This window comes from Tachyglossus aculeatus, unplaced genomic scaffold (assembly GCF_015852505.1).
Source record: "Tachyglossus aculeatus isolate mTacAcu1 unplaced genomic scaffold, mTacAcu1.pri scaffold_101_arrow_ctg1, whole genome shotgun sequence".
Lineage (NCBI taxonomy): Eukaryota > Metazoa > Chordata > Mammalia > Monotremata > Tachyglossidae > Tachyglossus > Tachyglossus aculeatus.
This window is the reverse complement of record NW_024044842.1, coordinates 1,591,387-1,609,740: the sequence shown is the minus strand read 5'-3', so window position 1 is coordinate 1,609,740 and position 18,354 is coordinate 1,591,387. Positions and strand designations below refer to the sequence as shown.

Sequence of the window (18,354 nt, the reverse complement as noted above, 5' to 3'; positions counted from 1 at the left end):
TTTTCGCTCGTTTCGAACCGGGGACCTTTCGCATGTGAGACGAACGAGATAACCACGGAAACGTTTTATTGTTATCATAACTGAGGCATATAATCATAATTATTAATAATAAAAATTGTGGTATTTGTCAAGCCCTTACTGTGTGCCAGGCAGTGTACTAAACGCTGGGGTGGATACAAGCAAATGGGGTTGGACATGGTCCCCGTCCCACGTGGGGCTCACATTTTCAATCCCCATTTTACAAATGAGGTAACTGGGCTGCAGAGAAGTAATAATAACAATAATGATGGTATTTGTTAAGCCCTTACTATGTACAAAGCACGGTTCTAAGCGCTGGGGAGGTTACAAGGTGATCAGTTTGTCCCACGGGGGGCTCACAGTCTTAATCCCCATTTTACAGATGAGGTAACAGAGGCACAGAGAAGTTAAGTGACTTGCCCCAAGTCACACAGCTGACAGTTGGTGGAGCCAGGATTTGAACCCATGACCTCTGACTCCAGAGCCCCGGCTCCTTCCACTGAGCCACGAAGTGACTTGACCAAGGTCACAAAGCAGACAAATGGCAGAGCTGGGATTTTAACCTGTGACCTCATGAATATCAGACGTGTGTTCAATCCACTACACCGTGCTGCTTCCTGTTTGTTAGTTAATTAATCAATCCATGAAATTGATCGAAGATCTATTGAATTTCCCGAGCACTGTTCTAAGTGCTTGGGAGAGTACAACTGAATTAGAAGAAATGATCTCTGGCCACAGAAGCATAACAATCTAATAGCAATGACTGAGTACCAGCTGTAAGCATCATCAATCGTATTTATTGAGCGCTTACTGTGTGCAGAGCACTGTGCTAAATGCTTAGGAGAGTGTAATAATAATTGGGAGATGTGATCCTTGCCCTCGAGGACTTTTTCATGTAATACTATTGGTTTATCTCCACTGAACTAATGTCTTGGGCTAGTACAATGGAGTTACAGGAAATGATTTCTGACCTCAAGAAGTTAATCGCATTGATTGCTAATTACTGATGATTATAATTCTTATTCTGCTATGCGCCAACCGCTATTCTCAGCTCTGTTAGATATAGTATAATCAGGTTGATTATACCTGTTATTATGTTGCCAACTTGTACTTCCCAAGCACTTAGTACAGTGCTCTGCACACAGTAAGCGCTCAATAAATGCGATTGATGATGATGATGATGAACACAGTCCATGATCCTTGCTCCTTTCCGCACTTAGCTTCTCCACTTTTCTCTCCCTGCAAACACCTCAGAGAATATAAATGCCTTTCCTACAGCTCTCAGAATCTCAATGCCAACTCACTCCTCTAATAACCCTCAGAAAGTCTTTAATCAATCAGTCAATCATATTTATTGAGCACTTACTGTGTGCAGAGCACTGTACTAAGCACTTGGGAAGTACAAGTTGGCAACATATACAGTTCCCCCAACAGTGGGCTCACAGTCTAGAAGGGGGAGACAGAGAACAAAACCAAACATGTTAACAAAATAAAATAAATAGAATAGTTATGTACAAGTAAAGTAAATAAATAAATAGAGTAATAAATATGTACAAACATATATACATATATACAGGTAATCGTCCAGCTGCTGAGTCCTGAGAGAATGGGCGGGGAACATGTCTGCTTATTCTGTTGCATTGCACTTTTCCAAGTGCATAGTATAGTGTTCTTCACATAGTAAGTGCTCAGTACATATAATTGCTTGATGGTAGTAGTAGTAATATCATTATTGGTAACACTTTATTATTATTATTATTGGTAGCAGCAGCGATAGTAGCATTTATTGAGCACCTCCTTGGTATAATGCACTATACTGATTGCTTGAGAACTTCAAAACAAGTTAATGGCATGATACTGATATTATTACTAGTAGTGGTAGTAGCATTTATTGAGAGTCTCTTTGGATACAGCGCACTGTGCTCAGAACTTGAAAAGGCAATTCAAAGAAGGGACACAATTCCTGCCGTAAGGTTTGAACTCTCATGGGGAAAGCGGACATTAAAAAGATTTACAAATAGTGGTAGGAGTAAAGAGAGTAGTATTCATAATAATCGAAACTTTATGCTCATAATGGGCAGGGAGGGTGTCTGCTATCTTGTAATATTGTACTCTCCCAACCACTTGGTTCAGTGTTCTGCTCAAAAAATGTAACTGATGGATGGACAATCATATCTATTGTGTGTCTGCCGGGTGTCTTGCACTACAATAAGTGCTGGGGGAAAGACAACATTAATTAGAAACACGTTTCAAGCTGAGGAGAAGTTTGCACTTTAATGAGGGAGACATATCAAATCATTTACATCTATAAAAATAAAAATAGAAAATTGAGTTTTTAATGAAATACACATAGACACGTGTTTGGAGGATGAGGTAGCAGGGATGGTTTACACTGAGCCACTCACAACTTCTTAGATGGACACCTGCCCTGACCCCAAATGTGCACCCAAATTCCCAGCCCTGGTAACCAACATGGTACTTAGATAAATAATGATGGCATTTGTTAAGCGCTTACTATGTGCAAGGCAATGTTCTAAGCGCTGGGGAGGATACAAGGTGATCAGGTTGTCCCACATGGGACTCACAATCTTAATCCCCATTTTACAGAGTGCTCCACACTCAGTAGGGACTCCAGTGCAATTTAATAACAACACCTAAGTACAGAATGTCACCTCCCATTCATCCCCACAGACTTGTTAAAAAGGTAGTACCTGGCTTAGGGTCTTTGGACTTCCTTAGCAAGGGGTTCTGAATAGCTAGTAATCTTGGGGTAGGTGTATATGGAGGACTCATACCAAGACTGGGAATTCTTCAATAGAAACAGGTTCACATCTGCTTTTGCCCGATGAACAGGGAGGTTCATCTCTGTTCCACAAAGATGGAAATATGAGATACTGCAGCACATAGGTCAGAGAAAGATTATAGAGAGTCCTCCACTTTCCAGTAGGCCTAGGCAATAGCAGCGGAAGCTCTGCATTTGCTCTTTCAGTGAAGGATCAGTTTTATGCTGATCATAAATAAGAGTCCAACCGAGTCCAATCCAAAGATTAGTATCTTGTTCCTCTTCCAGATCCAGCAATATTCCCAAATAGACTGAAGCAATATGGGAGAGGAAGGGTAAACACCACTCTGTGGAGGGCTTGGTGGAGGTCTCTTTAGACTGACCTATGCCAGAGTCAAGGGAAGCCCCAAGACTTCATGCTGGTGATTTGGACAAGAGTCAGTGGAAGACTATAAAGATTTAGCCAGGACAGAGTCCATATTAACCGTTGAGGAAGATTGAGAGGAGTGAGTGTCAGAGTGAAGGTCAGATGAAATCATCCTGTATTTATGGGTTAGAATCTTTGAGTCACTCAAGGGAGGGAGAGGTTGAGACACTTTTTAAAAATGGTATTTGATTAGCGCTTACTATGTGCCAAACACTGTTGTCTAAGACCTGGGGTAGATACACAGTCTCTGTCCCACATGGGGCTCACAGTCTAAGTAGGAGGGAGAAAAGGAGAACTGAGGCATGGAGAAGTTAAGTGACTTGCCCAGGGTCACTAATCCCAGCTCTGCCACTTAATAATAATAATAATGATGGCATTTGTTAAGCGCTTACTATGTGCAAAGCACTGTTCTAAGCACTGGGGGGATACAAGGTGATCAGGTTGTCCCACGTGGGGCTCACAGTCTTAATCCCCATTTTTTACAAAATGAGGTAACTGAGGCTCACAGAAGTTAAGTGACTTGCCTAAGGTTACACAGCAGACATGTGGCGGAACCAGGATTTGAACACATTCATTCATTCATTCATTCGTATTTATTAAGCGCTTACTGTGTGCAGAGCACTGTACAACACATGACCTCTGACTCCAAAGCCTGTGCTGTTTCCACTGACCTACGCTGCTTCTCTGTCTGCTGTGTAACCTTGGGCAAGCCTCTTAACTTCTCCGTGCCTCAGTTACCTCATTTGTAAAATGGGGATTAAGAATGTGAGCCCCACGTGGGACAACCTGATTACCTTCTATCTACCCCAGCACTTAGAACCATGTACTAAGTGCTAACCAGCACTTAGCACATAGTAAACACTTAACAAATATCATAATTATTATTATCATTCTTGTTATTATTAAGCATATGGCAGAGTCAGGATTAGAACTCAGGTTACTACCAGGCCTGTGCTCTTTCCTTTAGGCCATGCTGCTTCACTTGCGGAAGGAAATGCAGTGAAATTCATATTCAGACCAATTTCTCCTTCTCAAAGCCCAGCTTTGATTAAAGACCCAAACTGCTCCTTTTAGAAAAAAAGGTAGAATTGGATAAGGGTGTAGATAAATTTCTGACCACGGAGACCTACCACTGTGGAAAAGTTGAGGGATCTCCTTCTCCTCTAGGAATAGGTATTAATAATTGTGGTATTTGTTAAGCGATTACTGTGTTTCAATCATTGTTCTATGCAAATTAATGATGTCAGACACAGCCCCTGCCCCTCTTGAGGCTCATAGTCTAATCAGGAGGGCAAGTTGGGAGTGAATCTCCATTTTGAAGATGAGGAAACTGAGGCACAGAAAACCCAAGTGACTTGCCCAAGATCTCACAGCAGACAATCTGCAGATCCAGGATTAGAGCCTCCATCTCCCAGGCCCATGCTCTTTCCACTAGACCACACTGCTTCTCTTGGAATACTGTTGAACGTTTAGAATATAATAGTAATAATAATGATGGCATTTATTAAGCACTAACTATGTGCAAAACACTGTTCTAAGCTCTGGGGAGGTTACAAGGTGATCAGGTTGTCCCATGGGGGGCTCACAGTCTTAATCCCCATTTTACAGATGAGGTAACTGAGCCCCAGAGAAGTGAAGTGACTTGCCCAAAGTCACACAGCAGACAAGTGGCAGAGCCGGGATTTGAACCCATGACCTCTGACTCCAAAGCCCACGCTCTTTCCCCTGAGCCGCGCTGCTTCTCATGGAAGATATTGTTGACCATCTAGGGGCTCCATAACACTCTATTAGAAAAAACGAGGTGGAATAGAGTGAGGAAACGAGTTTAGTGCTTTTCTGCAAGGAAATTATTCTAGTTAGAATAAGTCTGCAAAATGGAGGTGACGGCAAAAGCAAACTGTTACCCTTTGGAATTTGATCTCCTTAAATATGCTTGCGATCCTTCAAAAGATCCACGCCCAGTTCAAGATGATGCAAATGCTTTGCTTTCTCATTTTAAAAACATTTTTATGTCCGGGCCACAGATTGAGAGTACTGGAGTTCAGTCCAAAGTTGACTTCCCATCTTTCAAATCTACTTTCACTTCCCAGCCGACCGGGTGAGTAGTGCGCTGGTCTGACTGTTTCTGTAAGACCTGATTTTGTACCTTCAGACTACCTCCCAGAGAGCCTGACCCCAGAGTGGGAGATTTCAGCTTTGAGAGAGTCGCCTCTGGACACCAACATATCCACAGAGACCGTTGCTGCCTATTCCCCTGTTAATGTGTTTCAGGACCAGGCCTGGCTGGTGTGATTGAAGGATGAATCTTGGTGGCCGTTTTCCAGTTGCCCCCAGCAGAGAGGAGGTACTCCAAGACATCACACTGACTATCGACTAACGGCCTAGAGAAACGTAAGTTTCGCTTGAAGACATTCCTAAGGAAGGTTTTCAAATAATGAAAAAGCGATCTTGGGTAGTGGGGTGGGGATCTGGAAATTTAGCAGTCAATGAGATTTATACCCATATGCTTCTGGGAGAAGTCTTAAGACTGTTGGGATTGCTCATTTTACCTAGATTAGAGAAGCAGCGTGGCTCAGAGGAAAGAGCCTGGGCTTTGGAGTCAGAAGTCATGGATTCAAATCCAGAGTCCGCCAATTGTCAGCTGTGTGACTTTGGGCAAGTCACTTAACTTCTCTGTGCCTCAGTTCCCTCATCTGTAAAATGGGTATTGACTGTGACCCCCCGTGGGATAACCTGATCACCTTGTAACCTCCCCAGCGCTTAGAACAGTGCTTTGCACATAGTAAGCGCTTAATAAATGCCATTATTATTATTATTATTATCCTTCACCAGGAGAAGGGATTAGTGCTTTGGGTCCCATGTCAGAGGAAAGGGTCTGGGCTCCAACCCTGGCAATCAAAAGAAAAATTGTGGGAAAGACTCCCCAAATTATCTTCTGCTAGAAGATCAGGGGAGTAGGGAAGGGGGAGGACCTGCCCACATACCCACCCAGAAAAGGGGCTGAAGTAAAACCACTTTTCTCCATATCCAAAGGAACTCTGAGATAGGAGGGGCTGGCCAAGGTGAGAGGGTGGAAGCTGGGAAAGAGAGGCTGGAATCTTGGGACACTCTAGACTGTAAGCTTACTGTGGGCAGGGAATGTGTCTACCAGCTCTGTAATACTCTCCCAAGCACTTAGTACAGTGCTCTCTCTGCACACAGTAATCGCTCACGAAATAAGATTGATTAAAGGACTGGGACAATTGCACTTTACTCAGGCAAAAGGGGACAACCCTATTCCTTCCCCCCAGTTCTCTTGTCGTGACATTTTTTAGGAGGCTATTTCTTCCCAGTGCTCTTTCTTTTTGTACCTCAGTTCCTGCTCCCATCCTAGGGTTCCCAGAAATCATAAATTATCAGAGTTGGAGTTCCAATCTCCGCAACCCTCCCTCCCCATGCCGGGCCATTCCCAGGGGAAATAGAGACAGGGACAGGAACTCCACCTCTGATAGTTTTTGATTCTGGGAACCCTAGGATGGGAGCCAGGAGCCCGAGGAACTCCTCCTAGGTGGTCTTCGGGTTGAAAGTGGAAACAGATTCTGGGTTTGTGTTTCAGATCCACTTTTCCCAATGCAATATCCGACCAATATCATCTTGGCTGTGATCCTGCCTATTATAGCCCTTATCATCGCCGCCATCTTATTTTGGATAATCTGGAGGAAATGCAAGGCAAGAGGTAAGATGTCGGAAAAGAGGGAGGAAAGCAGGGGTACCGCTGGGAAATATTTCAGAACCAGAGGGAGGAATTAAGTTACCTGGAAGGAGGGGACTAGGGAATGAGAAGAGGGCAGGATTAGAATCAGAGCTTCTACCTCGCGAGGAAGATCAACTAGTTGTAAACAGATAGAGCCCATCCACCTACTCCTAAAAACCCATTCTGTCTGCTTCAGGCCAAAACCTAAGCCTGATTCTACACTCCATCCATCTCACCCCTCTCCCTTGTTCAGTCTGGATATTGTTCCTGACCTCACACTATCTTCTCTAGCCCTGGGTCTCCTCCTGGAGCCAGTGTCTTCTTGGTTACACATACCTGTGGTCCCAGCTGCTGCCCTGTCTGTGTGTGTGTATGATTGTGCGTGTATGCATGTAGACAACATGACCTAAGTGGAAAGGGCCCAGGCCGGACCTCTAGACTGTAAACATTTTGTTGGCAAGGAATGCGTCAGCTATCTCTGTTATATTGTAATCTCCCAAGGAATTAGTACAGAGTTTTGCACACAGCAACTGCTCAGTAAACACAGCCGATCGTTTGATTGATTGATTGAATCAGGAGACCCAGGTTCTAGAGCCCCAGCTCTACCATTTTCCTGCTGAGTGACTCCAGGCAAGTCACTTAACCTCTCTGGGCCTCAGTTCCCTCATCTGTAAAATGGAGATAGCAATACCTGCCTTTTCCCAGACTTCACAGATATGTTGTGAGTATAAAATGAGATCAGTGGAACTTTGGAAAAACTGAAAAAAGAGTTCTTGATAAATAGAAGGTGAGAAGCTGCAGTGGCAATCGAGGTCAGGGGGTTGGGTCTTTGTGTGTTTGTTGGGTTCAGAAAGCAGTCATCAGGTGTATACCTTTCTCTTTTCATCCCTGCCCACCACCCATCACTTGTAATCTGTGGTGGACTCTTCTAGGGAACTATTACATTACAAACAGAACCTTGGAAAGAGGGAGGGGAGGTTGATCCTCAATGAGATACTAAATAACAACCCTCAGATCTTCTCCTTAAACACCAGGTCATTCATCTATTTCTCTTTCTTTGACAGAGGAACACCAGATAGAACTTGGTAAGTGTGAAAATCCCCTATAAAACCCATGTCTGAGCGATATCTCATCAGTAGAGCTGTAGACGGCAAACACATCTGCACAACAAGGACCGGCCTATGTGTGTTCACAATACAGCCAGGGTTGCGGATTACGCTTTGAAATTTTCCGTCACTTTTCACTGTCTGTGGTGTCATCTCGAAGAATGAAGGACGTATACACATATTTACATGCCTACATACCCATCTGTTTGTAGATATAGCCATAGGGATATACATGTCTATGGAGAGATCTCATTCCCATTTCCGTTCCATTTTCAGAGCAGAACGATGTATTGAACCATGTCAGTTAGTGTCCAGATGCTTTACACACGCACACACACAAACATACACACACACAAATACCACATCTGAGTCATAAACTATCCCTATGTCTTCTGTTGAGTCAGTCAATAAATCAATCTTATTTAATGAGCACTTACTCTGTACCTAGCACTATACTAAGCACTCAATAATAATAATAATAATAATGATGGTATTTGTTAAGCGCTATGTGCAAAGCACTGTTCTAAGCGCTGGAGTGCCTAATACAACATTCTGCACAAAATAGTCCTTCAAATACTATTAGATTATAAGCCTCCTGAGAGCAGGGATCATGTCTTCTAACTACTGTAATCATCTAAGCGTCCAGCAGATCTATCTGCTGGCCTAGTGTAGAAACAGTGTGGGCTAATGGTTAGCACACTCTAGCAGGGGAGGCAGGTACAGAAATATTTACAAATCAAGTATTCAGGATAAATGGTTAAAGGTACAGTTGAGTGCACTTATGGGTTGCTGAAGATGGGTATGAATATGTAAGTATTGGGAGATTAATCAATCTAATGGTACCGATTGGGCATGACTGTGTGCAGAATAGTGCACTAAGTGCTGGAAAGAGTACAACAGATTTAGTTGACATGATCCCTACCCTCAGGATACTTACAGTCTAGCAGGGGAGTCGTTCACAAGAGAAACCATTGGACCGATTGGATTTTCTTGTGAACGACTCCCCTGCTAGACCGATTAATTGATTAATCCCCCAACCCCCAGAATTGGATCAATTGAGTGGGCAGCTATTAAAGACTGCTACAACCCACTGATCCCAATCTGAAGCATTTCTCTCTTCTTCTATTGCAGTTCAAACCCAGCAAGAGCTCCGTAAGTTATTTTCCCTTTGCCACCCCCATTGATCTCCGTCCAAAAAGCCGTAGAAAAATATAAGAATAACTGGTCCTCCCATTGAGGAGCCAGGAGCTCTAACAGGGTGGGGAGAACTTTTTAATAGAGACTTTTGGTCTGTAGGAGCTAGGTGGGAAAGAATTGAAACCTCTGCTACCTCGCTCCCTCTAGGATTTTTTTGTTTCCCTGTCTTCCTCATTTTCTTGGGGATTTGTGTCCACTGCAGGGATTGCTTTGTTGGCGCCTTTTAAATAGGTCAGCCCTGGGCAAAGTGCTTAGGGTTAAGTGATAGGCTGGAACTGATTCCTGTTCTTTTCTCTTATCGTTTTCTCTTTCTTTTTTTAGGAGCAGTGTCAGCAGAGAATGGTGAGTACCAACTGGGGGCTCTCCAACAGGGTCTTTTCTGAGACACATCTCTTTGAGGGGGGGTCTCTTCATTGTCAGACACCCTTTCTCTAATGCCTGACTCGTTATATTCCAGGTCAAGCCCAAGTGGAACCAAGTTGTTATTATTATTATTATTATTATTATTATCATTACTATTATTAGTATTATTATTGAGGAGTAGCATGACTTAATGGAAAGAGCACGGGACTGGGAGTCAGAGGATCCAGGTTCTTATCCCGGCTCCACCACTTGTCTGCTGGGTGACCTTGGGCAAGTCACTTCACTTCTCTCTGCCTCAGTTACCTCACCTGTAAAATGGAGATTAAGATTGTGTGCTCCATACAGGAAAGGGACTCCACCCAGCCTGATAAACTTGTTTCTACCCCAGCGTTTAGAACAGTGCTTGGCACATAGTAAGGACTTGACTACTATTATTATTATTATGCAAGTAATATGTGCAGAGAACTGTACTAAACCTTAGGAGAGAATGCATATGTGGGATTTAGACATAGTCCCTACCCCTTGAGGGGCTCATAATCTAAAAAAGTACGGACATTTTGCAAGTAACGTATGTTGTGTGTCTGTTTATTTCTCAGGGACATACCACCAAGATATTGGTGAGTGTCATTTCCTCCTAAGTCAGTCTGGGACTCCTAGTCAGTGCTAAAAATCATTTCTCATGTGTGTTTGTGTTCCCTTTCAAATCTCAAAGAGGATGTCGTCCAGACTGGTAGGTACCAATGGGGTTTATGGTGGGTCTCAGATATACTACCTGCTTCATAAGTTCCTAGTAGCTCTCCTGTCTCTGTTCCATTGTAGGAGATGGAGTGGGAGGAGGGGAGAAGGAATTCAGGGAACCTGGACTTCAATCATAAATTTGTTTATTTATCTGTTTATTTCTCAGGGACATACCACCAAGATATTGGTGAGTGTCATTTCCTCCTAAGTCAGTCTGGGACTCCTAGTCAGTGCTAAAAATCATTTCTCATGTGTGTTTGTGTTCCCTTTCAAATTTCAAAGAGGATGTCATCCAGACTGGTAGGTACCAATGGGGTTTATGGTGGGTCTCAGATATACTACCTGCTTCATAAGTTCCTAGTAGCTCTCCTGTCTCTGTTCCATTGTAGGAGATGGAGTGGGAGGAGGGGAGAAGGAATTCAGGGAACCTGGACTTCAATCACAAATTTGTCCTGGCAGAATCACAGCTCAGAGATGGAATCACATCCTGCATCTAATAATAATTATGGTATTTGTTAAATGCTTACTATGTGCCAAGCACTGGTCTAAGCACTGGGGTAAATACAAGGTAATCAGATTGTCCCACGTGGGGCTCACAGCCTCAGTCCCCATTTTCCAGATGAAGTTACTGAGGCACAGAGAAGTTTAATGACTTTGTCCAAGGTCACACAGCAGACAAGTGGAGAAACCAGGATTAGAACCCATGACCTCTGACTCTCAAGCCCGTGCTCTTGCCACTAGGCCACGCTGCTCCTTTAATTCCATTAAGAATAAAACTGTCAGATGGCGGTGGTGGTAATGAAATTCACTGTGTTCTCTGGGTGCTAGCACTTGGGAAAATAAAGCACATTCCCTGCCCACAAGGAACTTCTATTCTAATGGGACGTGGCAAGTCTTTTCATCAGAGCAACTTTTAGGGAGAATCCAAATCCTTTTGGGGCTGACCAGTTCAAAACAGAATCACCTAGAAGGGTCTATGAAAGAACAGAGTAGGGAAAGTGAGAAAATACTTGGATTTTTGCAGTAGGAGTATTTATTGAGCACTCAAGATAATCCAATCAGACAAGTCCCTGTTCACCTGGGTTTGAATTTTGTTTGTCTTCCCTTTCAGATGTCGGGGACAGTGGTGTCCAGACTGGTATGTGTTTCTGATACTCTCAAGAGGATCATAAATCCCTCCTCCTTTCAAGATCACTGTATCGTTTTGCTCTTGTCCCCCAAAGCCTTCTGAGAAGACGAGGTGAGAAGGGAAGAATAGTAGCCAGTGGAGACGATACTGTCACCACACTGAAGAGTAGCCCTAGACCTTCCCATAGACTCACTGCTCAAAGCCAAGAGTTTATTTATAGATATAGGATCTCCCCTAATGTAAGATAGCATTTTATACAGTAGTCAAGATGGACTGAGATCAGTCAGAACGAAGGAAGCTTTGCAGAAAACCCTTTGATTCATGCCTTGAGCATGGCTAAAAGCAGAATGCCTAGTGGGTAGAGTAGGGGCCGGGAGTCGGAAGGACCTGTGTTCTAATCTTGACTCCACTGCTTGTCTGCTGTGTGACCTTGGGCAAGTCACTTAACTTCTGTGAGACTCAGTTCCTTCATCTGTAAAATGGGAATAAAAACTATGAGCCCCATATGAGACATGGACTGTGTCCAACCTGATTAGATTGCATCAACCCCAGTGCTTAGTACAGTGCCTGGTACCTAGTGAGTCCTTAGCAAATACCATTAAAACAAAAAGAACTGCTTGGGTCAAGCAGAGAGAGCACTATATCCTGATGTCTAGACTCCCATTGCACGTATTTTACAAGAGCAAACTTCAGTACATCCCTCTGTCTTCTTCTTTTGCAGTTCGTATTCAGGAAGAGCTCAGTAAGTTCTTCTTTTACCCTCTATACTTGCCATAGGAATTTATCTATCTCCCTTCTGCCTGTAGATAGGAGTTTCCAAATGGTGGTTGAGGAGCACTGAATTCTTGTAAAGAAAGGAAGGCTTGGGGGCAAAAATTGTGGGGCAGCCTCAGCTTGGAAAGACCTGAGGATATAGTCTATGGTGTTTGATCACCACAGTTGCTCCTTCCTCTCTGTGTTATTCTCTTGGCTTGACTCCTTTTATGCATCTAGAACCACGTTGAGGAAGGGTCTTCAAGGCCAGCCTTCCTCTCCACTAGAGAGCTGGTCATATGCTCAACCCAGAGATGGCTCTCCCCCCTGTGAAGAAATTGAGGAAGGAGGGTACCTTCTGCTGTTGCTCACTCTAGAGCGGTCCTATCCCCAGCCTTCCTCAACTTCTCAGGAATCCTGTTTATCGCGAGCCTTGCTTGCCAGCCTCTGTGTGAATTGTCTGCAGCCAAACATGTTTAATGGATCATATAGGCTGGACCTGATTTCTGCCTGATTTCTTTTTCTTTTTATCTCTTCAGAGGTAGTGTCAGCAGAGAACAGTGAGTACCAACCAGAGTCACCCTGATGGCCCCTTTCTGAGCCATGACCCTTGTAGGGGGTATCTCTCCCTGTTCAGTTCTTCCTTGATGTCTGACTTCTTTCTTTTCCATGTGAACTACAGGCAGAGTTGAGTAAGTTATGATCATTTTCAATATTATTCTAATTCACATTTAGTGAGCCCCTACAAAACTCAAAGTTAGATTAGTCATTCGGGAGATTGAAAACGGGACCTCATCAGAAGAGGCTTGAGTTAATAATAGTGATAACTGGCATTTGTTAGGTGCTTACTATATGCCAAGCACAGTTCTAAGTACTGGGGTAGAAACAAGTTAATCAGGTTGGACACAAACCCAGTAGCACACTAAGATCACAGTAGGAGGGAAAACAGGTATTGAATATTCACTTTACAAATGATGTAACTGAGGAATAGAAAAGCTAAGTGACTTACCCAAGGTCACACAACAAGCAAGTCGAGCAGGATTAGAATCCAGGTCCTCTGTCTCTCAGCCCAGGTTCATTCCACTAGGCCATCCTGCTTCTGAGGGGAATGGTGAACTTGGGTAAAGCTACAAACTCAATATTGAACTTAACATTGCAGTAGTTGTCTAAATTCTAAAGGAACATGGAGGTGAAATCCCAGTTTGGATGAAAGGAAAGGGAAAGCAATAAGGGAAAGATACAGTTCAACTTGAACCACGAGGAGTCACTTGATCCTTTGTTCTTCATCTTGTCCCTGGACTTCCTGTCACTGGCCTTTTTGTTGCTGGTTTCCTTATCCTTGGCCTTCTTGGCAGTGACCTTCTTAATAATAATAATGGCATTTATTAAGCTCTTACTATGTGCAAAGCACTGTTTTAAGCACTGGGGAGGTTACAAAGTGATCAGGTTGTCCCAGTGGAGGCTCTTGGCTCTGGTCTTCTAGCTATCCATCTTCTTTCCCCTTTATTCAGTCCATTTCCACCTGGTCCCCACTGGTGGGTTCCCTCTTTCACTTTTCCACTTCCATTTCCCCTCTAGACTGTAAGCTCACTGTGGGCAGAGAACGTATCTACCAACTCTGTTGTTGTTTGGGCACGTTCCCTGCCCAAAATGAGCTTACAGTCTAGAGGGAGTCCCTATCCCACAGGGGGCTCAGGGTTCAGTCTTTTCCAGTGTTTGTAAAGGGCTAAACCGCTGCTGAACATTACCTTGAGATACAGAACAATCTGGATCAATCATAATTATTGCGTGGCAGTGATGTGTGGGATGAGGGTCACAGCCTTTTGTCTTAATTGTGTATATTTCTCTCTTTTTCCAGGGATAATGCGGGAAACACTCAGTAAGTGCCAGATTTCCATTTCCTCCTCCAAGAATTCACCCTGTAGAAACCTAATACCATTCCCTGGTGATAGGGCTTGGCAATTTATGGTTAATCAGTGGTATTTGCTGGACGCTCACTATGTGCAGACCACTGTTCTAAGCGCTTGGGAGAGTGCAGTACAACAGAATTAGCCATGTTCCCTGCCCATATTGAGCTTACGGTCTGTGGGGAGACAGACATTAATATAAATAAACAATTTATAATAAATATAACAAATAAAGGGCCTGTCAAGCTGCAAGATAAGCCATTAAGGAGGAAGCTAGTCAGCCAACTCCTTATTTTTAATGGCTGAACAAGGAGGAAACAAACCTGTCTTCCTAGGCCCTTCCTTCATCTTATCTACGTGATCCGACATTGGCCTCTTGCTCACCAGGTTGAATCGCGAATTCCCATTACTGTCTTCCATGCCATCTCTGCCTCTGAGATGAGGATAATTCTATCTGTTCTCTTCCCTGGTTTTGTGGAAGTGTGGTTGGGGCCCGGGAGTCAGCCCAGAGATCTGGACTGACGATATCTAAGAAGAAAATCGAGTTTCTGAACCAGTTTACACCTTGGAAACCCTCCAGCTACCATGACCTTCTTCTCTCTAAGGAGATTTTCCAGCACCCAGACCTCCTTGATGAGTTGCTGTTTCCTGATCTTCAGGAACACCACTTGGTGTCATTCTGAGTGGGGCATTCATGGTCCAGATATCAGTCTAATATCTATTGGTAGGCAGGCAGGAGCTGATTCCTGCCCTTTTACCTTTTAATTCCTGTTTTGTGTTTTCTCTTCAGGAAATGTGCAGGCAGAAAACAGTGAGTACCAATTGGGGTTCCATACCTGCATCTTTTCTGAGTCACATCTCTCCTCAGGGGTCTCATTTCATTCCGACTGCCCTTCGCTAATGTCCTCCTTGTTATTTTCCAGGTCAAGTCCAGACAAAGGAAAGTAAGTTCTCCTTCAAAGTCCCACTGCCTGGGGGTGGCTCTGGGATCCATCTCCATGTGGTTCCCACTTCCTTTGGAGTGATACTCACTTTCCTTGTCTACTTCTTCCAGAGGAAATTCAAGAAAGGGAAGGTGAGTTGCTCCTGCCTTGACCTTATGAATTCCTGGTTGCAGGGTCAGTGTGGGTGGAGTGTAGAGAGGGTGAGCAGGCCTGGACCTGCCTGGGCTTAATTCTTCATGGTGGATCTGCCTGAATAATGATTGCCCCTCAGAACAGGGCGAGGAGATTTCACAGTTCCCAGGCTGAATATGCAACACACAACTCCACAACCCTATAAAGGATCCTCATTCACAGTAATATCAGTTGGCCTACAGTTCCTGCTTAACTCTGACCCCAGGTCATCTCCACTGCCCACTCAAGTCATTCAGGGAAGAATGTCCCCTTTTAATCCAGGACTTTCATTTCCTTTGTCCTGTGATTGTCCTCTTTCCCCACTTCTCAAGTCCTTCAGTCGCCCCCTCACCTTTGAGAGAGAGTCCCTCAAAGAGATGGGTCCATTGTCCTGGTTCCCGATCCTCTTGTTTTCTCACAGCCCACCACCCCCAAAGAATTTGCACCTGCTTCCCCTCTCCATATAACACCCAATCAGTGTCTCTGTGCCCTGATTCCATCAAGTAGCCTAAACATTTGAGTCAGGCTGCAAAGCAGGTTCCCCACAATTGTCACAACCCTGCCCTTTTTCATCTTCAGCCAACTCTAACACATTTCTCTATCTTTTGCAGGTCGCATCCTGTCCAACCTCAGTGAGTTACAGTTTCCCACCTCACCCTCCCTAGAATTTCCCTTCAGAAACCCATTATTCTCCCTACTGGAGTGTTCTTGGGACCTTCCAAACAGTGAGAGAAGCTTTGGGACAAATCAATCAATTGTATTTATCGAGTGCTTACTGTGTGTAGAGCGCTGTACTAAGCACTTGGGAGAGTACAGTATAACAGAGCCTCTGGCTGGGAGAAGCAGGCCCAGTGGACAGAGCACGGGCCTGGGAATCAGAAGGACCTAGGTTCTAATCTCAGTTCCGCAACTTGTCTGCTGTGTGACCTTAGGCAAATCACCTAACTTCTCTGGGCCTTGGTTACCTCATCTGTAAAATGGGGATTAAGACTGTGAACATATGGGACAGGGGCTGAGTCCAACCTAATTAGCTTGTATCTACTCCAGTGCTTATAACAGTGCTGACAAATGGTAAGTGCTTAACAAATTGATTATTATTATTATTATGGTGGTAAAATGATGTGTCTTCCTTGGCCCTTGCCCTGGATGGTTCGGTTGTCCCATAACCAATACCGGGTCTGATTGATTCGATAAGAGCCAGTGCTACCCACTGTCCACTGTCAGTTCCTCATGGTCACCACCCCTCTTCCCATTCTGCTTGGTGCTGGCAAGCGCGGATGGAAATTTCAGTCTAACCTTGGTTCTCTTCTTTGTGCTTCCTTTTCAGAGAACCTTCCAGCAGATCATGGTGAGTTTCCTCCGTCCTTGCCAAGGCCGAACTTCCGCATGTGACAAATCAGCCAAATCCTCATGGTAGCCATTGCCAGCAGGACCTTGGAATCAGACAGAGCCAGTTACAGGGGAGAAAGTGCCAGACACCAACCATCCTAGGCAATGGAGGACAGACCCAGTTCAGGAGAGGCCAAGGACACCATCTTTGTTTTTCTGTCCAATGCAGTAGTTGCTCTTTAACCTTGTCCTGATTGTCAGAGAAAAATGCCAGTCTGAATTAAAAACTTAAAATTAATCACTTCTTTCCATGTCGTTTGCAGCGCGCCTACAAGCGGAATATGGTGAGTTTGCCCTCTAACTAGTAGGGTCTAAAATAGAAAAGGAACAAGTGGGGTCTAAATTAAAAAGGCAGGTTTTATGTATTCCCTCCATGTCCAATTGTCACTCAAAATTGTTTTAATCAATTTGCAATTTGACGAAGAGTAACTCATGCCTGGCCCCAATTCTGTATTCCCCCTACTGCCTTCCCTCCTATACCCCTCACAGAACAATTCTGCAGTCATGATTGACACCAAACAATGTCATTCTGGATTGGAGACTTATTGGTGTTCACTTCTGTTCTATTTCTTTCGCAGACCAGCTCCAGGATGAATACAGTGAGTTTTCTCCCCTGAGTGATCAACCTCCATGTGTGTGTTTAGGGGTCAAATCAGACAAATCCTATTCTAAGCATCCATTATTCTATACAAATACCACACATGATGATTCAGAAGAAGTTGGAATAGGATCTGGGCTGATTCTTTCTGAATCAATCAGGGTTTATCTGTCACTGTTGTGTTAAATACCACACATTGCAACTCTAACAATTATTTCCTTCTTTCTGTATCCTTCACAGTGAAACTCCAGGCAGCATACAGTGAGTTTTTTTCTTTCTTAATATGTGTATGTGAGATGGAATCAGACAAATCCCATTACAAGCATTCATCACAACATATCCCTTTAGATTGTAAGCTTACTGTGGGCAGGTTAAATATATACCAAGTCTGTGGAATAGTTGCAAATAAGGTGTGATATGATCGAGTCCTCGTAACTGCTATGATATTGGCCAATAATCTCTATTGACTGCCGAACAACATCCAATATCTCTTTGCTCCAATTCACACAAACGTCTTACCACAGAACAATGCAAGTCTGAATTTGAGATGGCTGTTCATTCACTTGTTTGTTCATTGACTAGCTTGTAGATTCCTCGCGGGCAGGGATTATGTCTCCCAAACCTGTTGTACTGTCCTCTTAACAGTGGTCTGCATACATAAGTGCTCAAGAAATACCGCTGATTGCTTCCATTTTATTTTCAGCCAACATACAGGATGATATTGGTTAGTTCTCTCTTTTTTTACATATACATTTGGGGATAAATCAGACAAATCCTGCTATAAGCATCCACTGCTACATATAAATATTCAGCAAAATGGTTAAGGATGTGCTGGGGTTAAATAAAACAACTCCTTATTTGAAACTGATTTTTATTCACCTCTTTCCATTTTGTTTTCAGATGACATAGAGGCTGATCACAGTGAGTTCTCTGTCTCTTCAGTGAGATCAAGCCTCACTAAAAATGGCAATTCTTTTTATAATCATGCAGCTCTTGCTAAGAGGCAGGTTGGGCTAGTGGAAAGAGCATGGGCTGGTATGCTGGGATTTAGGCCAGGCTGACCAGGAATACCTTCTGGCTATCCTTCTAAAACCCCCTT

At 43.8% G+C, this 18,354-nt stretch overlaps 1 protein-coding gene across 1 annotated transcript in view; it reads left to right on the top strand.

The window, feature by feature from the left end:
* Nucleotides 1-10,519: 10,519 nt before the first annotated feature.
* LOC119922220 (restin homolog) overlaps nucleotides 10,520-18,354 on the top strand; it is a 56,544-nt gene continuing 48,709 nt past the window's right edge. The window contains exons 1-16 of the mRNA XM_038742179.1: nucleotides 10,520-10,551; nucleotides 11,476-11,502; nucleotides 12,215-12,235; nucleotides 12,786-12,806; nucleotides 12,918-12,938; nucleotides 14,105-14,125; nucleotides 14,944-14,964; nucleotides 15,077-15,097; nucleotides 15,208-15,228; nucleotides 15,880-15,900; nucleotides 16,596-16,616; nucleotides 16,921-16,941; nucleotides 17,236-17,256; nucleotides 17,496-17,516; nucleotides 17,959-17,979; nucleotides 18,156-18,176. Of these exons, the coding sequence (XP_038598107.1) occupies nucleotides 14,110-14,125; nucleotides 14,944-14,964; nucleotides 15,077-15,097; nucleotides 15,208-15,228; nucleotides 15,880-15,900; nucleotides 16,596-16,616; nucleotides 16,921-16,941; nucleotides 17,236-17,256; nucleotides 17,496-17,516; nucleotides 17,959-17,979; nucleotides 18,156-18,176 (226 nt within the window). The 5' untranslated portion in view covers nucleotides 10,520-10,551; nucleotides 11,476-11,502; nucleotides 12,215-12,235; ... (1 more) ...; nucleotides 12,918-12,938; nucleotides 14,105-14,109. The remainder of the gene's footprint in view (nucleotides 10,552-11,475; nucleotides 11,503-12,214; nucleotides 12,236-12,785; nucleotides 12,807-12,917; nucleotides 12,939-14,104; nucleotides 14,126-14,943; nucleotides 14,965-15,076; nucleotides 15,098-15,207; nucleotides 15,229-15,879; nucleotides 15,901-16,595; nucleotides 16,617-16,920; nucleotides 16,942-17,235; nucleotides 17,257-17,495; nucleotides 17,517-17,958; nucleotides 17,980-18,155; nucleotides 18,177-18,354) is intronic.